The 8,076-nt window shown below is 38.3% G+C and overlaps 1 protein-coding gene across 9 annotated transcripts in view; it reads right to left on the reverse strand.

Annotated features, from left to right (window-relative positions):
* The window catches only part of ABCC5 (ATP binding cassette subfamily C member 5), an 88,404-nt gene that overhangs the window by 60,194 nt on the left and 20,134 nt on the right, over window positions 1-8,076 (reverse strand). For 8 of the 9 annotated variants that reach the window (XR_003006234.1, XR_003006242.1, XM_024767647.1 and 5 more), the window contains exons 3-4: window positions 932-1,089; window positions 592-747 (exon numbers count right to left, since the gene is read on the reverse strand). Coding sequence is in view for 7 of the 9 variants with exons in the window: in XM_024767647.1 (XP_024623415.1) it covers window positions 592-747; window positions 932-1,089 (314 nt within the window). In the remaining 2 variants the exon portion in view is untranslated. Of the gene's footprint in view, window positions 1-591; window positions 748-931; window positions 1,090-1,205; window positions 1,327-8,076 lie in introns of those variants that run through there. The other variant, XM_024767663.1, reaches the window with a different exon arrangement.

Consider the following 8,076-nt stretch of genomic DNA (forward strand, 5'->3'; position numbering starts at 1 on the left):
AGCCTCCCTCCTGCCACCATTCACACCAGTCTCTCCTTTCAAGTTATGTACAGTCTTCACCTTCTGGGGAAGAAAGACCTTTCCTGGGTAACTACATATTTACCCTGTATAGGGAGCCTCTCAGGATTCAGAAAATGATGAGAACGAAAGTCTTTCCTTCCACCCAGAAAAATTATCCCTGAATAGAATCTGCCTGTGGATAAGAACTTCCTTCCTCAAGGGTCCCCAACCCTTTCTGAAGGATCCTGTGGTAAAATGTAGAGTCGTAACTAGATTTTAATCATGACAATCGGCTACCACAAAAATGTATTCTGTCACAAGGCAGCAACATAATCTCCCTGCAGACTCAGGAAGAGAAGCGGGGCTGAGAGAGAGAGAGAAAGCCCGTGGTTAAAACAGGATTAAAGATGATATAGGAGATAAAGCAGAAGAGCAAAGGGAAAGTCACCCCCAGGCTACCCTCCCTCCATAGGATAGCTCAGATCCTAAAAGGACACAGAGCTCTGGACCTGACACTGCTGGACCCACACTCCTAGCTCAGGCCCTACACAACCAGTACGTGGGAGATGAGGGTGGATCAGAGACGCCTACCTTCTACAGTTCACCTCGGAAGACTCGTGCTTGGACAAAGACCACACGTCCTCCATTAAGAGCTCCCCCTTCTTGTGGGCTATGCGAGCCAGAGGAGAAAGCCAAGAAAAAGTCATACAGGAGAAGAGCCCAGCATTGTCCACTGGGTGCTGGTGTCTGAGGACAGAAAACCCAAAGCACAAAATTGTCAACACACGTGGAGAGGCTAGCCAACACTTACAATACAATGTGTAGTATACAGAACTCCTGGCTAAACCCAGGTTTTCCCCAAATAGTCTAATCTTAGCCCGAATTTTTTTGGTGCTTCACAGAAAAGCCACTATCCAGCAGAACCTCTTACTTGGAAGTGGTCCGGATGGGCTTCAGAGCACTTAAGCTATGATGGTACTTTCCCTTGGGATGTTCCTCATCCAGGATTCTGAGCTGAGAATGCATGGAGGCATCCAGGGAAAGGCCCTCAGCTCGGGCTGCTGCTTCCAAGGCATCTTGGCAATCCAGCTGTTTCAACAGATAGGGAGGGAAGGCAAAAGCACAATTAAGGAACATTAGAAAAACAGAGAGCACCAAATCTGCCTGACATTAACAGCTCAAACTGCAAACCAGATTCATCTTACCCAAGAAATCCCAAAGGTCAGTAGGTTAAACACTAACTTGTATGATATGAACTTGCTAAGAAACATTAAACCAGATACTTAAAATTTCTAAACTAACAGACTTCGTTTTTTTGAGTACTTTCAGAAAAAATTGAGCAGAAAGTACAGAGAGTTCCCATATACCTCCTCACCTCCCCCCTTCTCCTCCCCGTTTCCTCCATAATTAACATCTTGCATGAGTGTGCTACATTTGTCACAACTGACAGACCAATACTGATATATTATCACTAACTAAAGTCCACAGTTTACATCATTATTCACTCATTGGGTTGTATATCTTAAAATTTATATTTTTATCACTAAAATGTTTTATCTTTCATTTCTCAATATAGACTGAGAGTCAATTACTACACTACTAACTGCAAATTCTATTGCCCATTTTCTATGGCAAAAACTTCACGATCCCCCCTCCGACTCCCACCTTATCAGCCCTGTCATGCAGAAAAAGCCGGGATGCACACATGCCTCCTCTCTCTCTCTTATCAGCAACAGGGAGAGCAGAAGCGGGGCTCTCACCCTGGCTGCCCCCCTAAAGAGCTCCTACCCAGACTTCTGCCGCATGAAGCAGAGAGTCTCATGGGTGGAAATACAAAGTTATACATATTTTACTATAAAGTTTACAGGTACCAATTAATCATATTAACAAAAATGAGTAAAATTCAAAGTCTGACTGTGGCAGAAGAGGGTGGACCAAAAATCTGGACACTTCTACACCCGTTTACTCTAAATGTAACCCAAATTCACTTAATTTTTTTAAAAAGTTTATTGAAGTATAGTTGATTTACAATGTGTTAATTTCTGCTGTACAGCAAAGTGATTCAGTTATACATATATATTTTTTTTTTCATATTCTTTTCCATTATGGTTTATCCCAGGATATTGAATATAGTTCCCTGTGCTCTACAGTAGGATCTTGTTGTTTAGCAACCAAAGTTACTTTTGCAGTTACTGTTGCAGAAACATAAGCATTCCTTTCCTCAAGTAAGGATGATAAGGACCTTATGCTTTTCTCACATTCTCACAAATATTTCCAGCAATTATTGTGAACTAGCAAGAAAGAATAGATCCCCAGATCAAGAAAAAGTTAAGTGGTACAGCACCACACCTCACACAAAATGGAGTCTCTATTTTGACACACCACCTCTTTTACACACAAAACAGAGGCAACTCAAATATTAAGCATTTGTGCCTGGGGGTCACCTGCATGCCTATGTGGCTCTCTCCTCAAATACAATAGCTTTAGTTCACAGCATACTTATGAATCTTCAGATAAGTCACTGCTTAGTATCAGGAAGGCACACAGCAACTGAGAAGCATTTTTTCCCTTTTGTCAAAGGCAAGGCAAACTTCAAAACAAAGTCTACCTTCAAGAGAATAACAACAAAACGTGACAAAGGAGTCAACACCAAGAAAAGAATGAACTCATATAAAGTCCTTAGTTATAAGGTGAACACTTATTTATGGCACCTAAAAATGAACTTAAGTCTACTGCGATTCAAGTACACAACAAAGGTTTTTTTGTTTTGTTTTGTTTACTTAATATTTATTTAACCTTTAAGCTGCCCATAACCACAAGGGGAAGAAAAGAAAACCACTGGATTGAGAAAGCAGAAAGACACACTAAAAATACAAACATACTCTCTATAAGGGAGTAGAAACTGAGAATACGTACAGAGTAGGTACAGAAGGTGACAAGGACCAGCCTTATTTGGATGTTCTAAGCTTCAAAAGAAGACAAAAATTAAAATAATACCACTTCAAGTACACACTGGATAGCTGCCCTAAATGAACTATATGCTGGGTCACAAGGCAAACCGTAACACATTTCAAAAGACTGATATCACAGTGTATGTACTCTGACCACGAGGGAATTCAATTAGAAGTCAGTAACAAAGATAACATGAAAATCTCCAAATATCTAAAAATTGCAACACACTTCTAAATAATACGAGTTAAAGAAGACATCAAGTCGAAATTAGTATATATATCCTGAGCTAAATAATAAGAAATTGTAACACATCAAAATCTGTGGGATGCAGCTAAAGTGGAGCACAGAGAGAAATTGTGAAGGCTTTCAAAGCATATATTAGAAAAGAACAAAGAGTGAAACATCAGTGCTCTAAGGTAGGGGTTGGCAAAATTTTCTGTAAAGGTCCAGCTAGTAAATATTTTAGGCTTTGTGGGACAAGAGACAAAATAGAGGATATTATGTAGGTACTTATGTTACAAAAGAAAACAAATTTCTACCAAATGTTTATTGCCAAAATTCAAAATATAGTAATACTAATTGAGTACAATTTTTTTGGTGGTACAGGTCTACTAATGAGAAGAATGAAATTCTTTTATGAGGGAATAACATTTCACTTAACTGGGGTTTAAAATAGTTTTCCCTTGGTTACATTTCTTTATACTAACGATGAAATATCAGAAAGGGAATGCAAACAAAGAGTCCCTTTTAAAATCACATCAAAAAAATAAAATACTTAGGAATAAACCTCACCAAGGAGGTGAAAGACATATACTGAGAACTATAAAACATTAATAAAGGAAATTGAAGATGATTCAAAGAAATGGAAAGATATCCCATGCTCTTGGATTGGAAGAATTAATATTGTTAAAATGGCCATACTACCCAAAGCAATCTACAGATTTAATGTGATCCCTATCAAATTATCCATGACATTTTTCACACAACTAGAACAAATAATCCTAAAATTTGTATGTAACTATAAAAGACCTAGAATTGCCAAAGCAATCCTGAGGAAAAAGAACAATGGAGGAGGCATAACCCTTCCAGACTTCAGACAATACTACAAAGCTACAGTAATCAAAACAGTGTGGGGCTTCCCTGGTGGCACAACCCTAGAAGGGAACATAGGCAAAACATTTTCTGACATAAATCATACAAATGTTTTCTTAAGCCAGTCACCCAAGGCAATAGAAATGATAGCAAAAATAAACAAATGGGATCTAATCAAACTTATAAGCTTTTGCACAACAAAGAAAACCATAAACAAAATGAAAAGACAACCTACGGACTGGGAGAAAATATTTGCAAATGATGCGACTGACAAGGGCTTAATTTCCAAAATATACAAACAGCTCATACAATTCAATAACAAAAAAACAAACAATCCAACTGAAAAATGAGCAGAAGATCTAAATAGACAATTCTCCAAAGAAGACATACAGGTGGCCAATAGGCACATGAAAAGATGCTCATCATCACTAATTATTAGAGAAATGCAAATCAAAACTATTGTACAATGAGTTATCATCTCACACCTGTAAAAATGGCCATCATTAAAAAGTTTACAAATAATAAATGCTGGAGAGAGTGTGGAGAAAAGGGAACCCTCTTATACTATTGGTGGGAATGTAAATTGGTGCAGCCACAATGGAAAACAGTATGGAGGTTCCTTAAAACACTAAAAATAGAGTTGCCATATGATCCAGCAATCCCACTCCTGGGCATACACCCACACAAAACTATAATTCAAAAAGATACATGCATCCCAGTGTTCATAGTAGCACTATTTACAATAGCCAAGACATGAAAGCAACCTAAATGTCAATCGACAGATGAATGGATAAAGAAGATGTGGTATATATACACAATGGAATATTATTGTCATTAAAAAGAATGAAATAATGCCATTTGCAGCAACATGGATGGACCTGGAGATTATCATACTAAGTGAAGTAAGTCAGAAAGAAAAAGACAAATACCATATGATATCACTTATATGTAGAATTAAAATATGACAAATTAACTTATTTACGAAACAGAAACAGTCTCACAGACATAGAGAACAGACTTGCAGTTGCCAAGCGGGGAGAGGGGAGGAAAGGATTGGGAGTTTGGGGTTAGCAGATGCAAACTATTATATACAGGATGGATAAACAACAAGGTCCTATTGTATAGCACAGGGAACTACATTCAATATCCTGTGATAAACCATAATGAAAAGAATACAAAAAAGAACATATATGTAAAACTGAGTCACTTTGCGGTACAGCAGAAATTAACACACATTGTAAATCAACTACACTTCAATAAAATTTTAAAAAATAGCTTTCCCTTTTCATCAAAATTGATTGTAAATTCATCGTTAATGCTGATTTGTAACAAGATATTATAATTTCATCTTTGAAAACCTCTTTTCACACAGATAGGTACAGCCAAATACTGACTCAATCCATGAGTATATGATTTTAGTTGAGCGTACTTATCTCTTGGTAGGCATCATAGGATTCTATTAGATTTTCCTCTTGACATTTGCCTTTATCATATCATTACATTGCAGATTTGTCACTTCCAATTCAAAGTTAGGTGGAAGTCACTGAATGGCAAAATTAAATGGACTATTTTTGTGTGTGTGGCAAAATACATGCAATATAAAAATTGACATTTTTAAGTGTATTTACCATTTTTAAGTGTACCATTCAGGGGCATTACTTATATTCACAATGTTACGCAACAATCGCCACTATCTCTTTTTTTTTCAATACATTTATTTATTTATTTATGGCTGCGTTGGGTCTTGGTTGCTGTGCATGGGCTTTCTCTAGTTGCGGCGAGAGGGGGCTACTCTTTGTTGCGGTGCTCGGGGATATTCTTCGTTGCGGTGCATGGGCTTCTCATTGCGGTGGCTTCTCTTGTTGTGGAGCACGGGCTCTAGGCGCACGGGCTTCAGTAATTGTGGTATGCGGGTTCAGCAGTTGTGGCTCGTGGGCTCTAGAGAGCAGCCTCAGTAGTCATGGCACACGGGCTTAGTTGCTCTGCGGCATGTGGGATCTTCCCGGACTAGGGATGGAACCCGTGTCCCCTGCATTGGCAGGCAGATTCTTAACCACTGTGCCACCAAGGAAATCCCTCATTACTACCTATTTCTAAAATGAATGGATTTTTCAATTAATCTACCACAAAGGAGGCAAGAATATACAATGGAGAAAAGACAGTCGCTTCAATAAATGGTGTTGGGAAAACTAGGCAGCTACACATAAAAGAATAAAATGAGAACATTTACAAAAATAAACTAAAAAATGGATTAAAGATCTAAATGTAAGACCAGAAACCATAAAACTCCTAAAAGAAAACATAGGCAGAACACTCTTTGACATAAATCGTAGCAATATTTTCTTGGATCTGTCTCCTAAGGCAAAGGAAACAAAAGCACAAATAAACAAATGGGACCTAATTAAACCTAAAAGCGTTCTCACAGCAAAGGAGACAATCTACTGAATGGGAGAAAATATTTGCAAATGATATGACCAATAGGAGGTTAATATCCAAAATATATAAACCGCTCATACAACTCAGTATCAAAAAAACAAACAACCGAATTAAAAAGTAGGCAGAAGACCTGAATAGACATTTTTCCAAAGAAGACATACAGATGGACAATAGGCATGTGAAAAGATGCTCAACATTGCTAATCATCAGAGAAGGGTAAATGAAAACCACAATGAGTTATCACCTCACACCTGTAAGAATGGCTATCATCAAAAAGACCACAAATAACATTAGTTGGCAAGGATGTGGAGAAAAGGGAACCCTGTACACTGTTGATGATAATGTAAATTGGTGCAGCCACTGTGGAAAACGGTTAAGAAGGTTCCTCAAAAAACTAAAAATAGAATTACCATATGATCCAGCAATCCCACTCCTGGGTATATATTTGAAGAAAACAAAAACACTAATTCAAAAAGATACATGTACCCCAATGTTCATAGCACCATTATTTACAATTGCCAAAATCTGAAAGCAACTTAAGTGTTCATCAACAGATGAATGGATAAATACATGGTGTGTATATACATATATATGTATACACACACATACATATACATACAATGGAATACTACTCAGCCATAAAAAGGAATGAAATTTTGCCACTTATAACAACATGGATGGACCTGGAGGGTATTATGCTTAGTGAAGTTTGCCAGAGAAAGACAAATAGTATGTTATCATTTACATGTAGAATCTAAAAATTAAAACAAACTAGTGAATGTAACAGAAAGAAAGAGACTCCGGCTTCCCTGGTGGCACAGTGGTTGAGAGTCCGCCTGCCGATGCGGAGGACACGGGTTCATGCCCCAGTCTGGGAAGATCCCACATGCCGTGGAGCGGCTGGGCCCGTGGGCCATGGCCGCTGAGCCTGCGCGTCCAGAGCCTGTGCTCCGCAACGGGAGAGGCCACGACGGTGAGAGGCCCATGTACGGCAAAAAAAAAAAAAAAAAAAAAAAAAAAGAAAGAAAGAGACTCAGAACAAACTAGTGGTTATCAGTGGGGAGAGGGGAAGGGGGAAAGGCAAGATACAGGAAGGGGATTAAGTGGTACAAACTATTATGTAAAAAATAAATAAGCTACAAGGATAGATTGCACAGCACAGGGAATATAGTCAATATTTTATAATAACTACAAATGGAGTATAATCTATAAAAATTTTGAATCCCTATGTTGTATGCCTGAAACTATTATAACATTGTAGGGACTTCCCTGGTGGTGCAGTGGATAAGACTCCGCACTTCCAATGTAGGAGGCCCGGGTTTGATCCCTGGTCAGGGAACTAAATCCCACATGCATGCTGCAACTAAGAGTTTGCATGCCACAACTAAGGAGACCGTGTGCCCCAGCTAAGGAGCTGGAGAGCTGCAACTAAGGAGCTTGTGAGCCACAACTAAGGAGCCCACCTGCCACAACTAAGAGCTGGTACAACCAAATAAAAATATAAATAAATAGATTAAAAAAAAAACTAATATAACATTGTAAATCAACTACACCTCAATTTTTTTTTTTTTTTTTTTTTTTTTTTCGCGGGCCTCT

This window comes from Neophocaena asiaeorientalis, unplaced genomic scaffold (assembly GCF_003031525.2).
Source record: "Neophocaena asiaeorientalis asiaeorientalis breed wild unplaced genomic scaffold, Neophocaena_asiaeorientalis_V1.1 scaffold225, whole genome shotgun sequence".
NCBI classification, from domain to species: domain Eukaryota; kingdom Metazoa; phylum Chordata; class Mammalia; order Artiodactyla; family Phocoenidae; genus Neophocaena; species Neophocaena asiaeorientalis.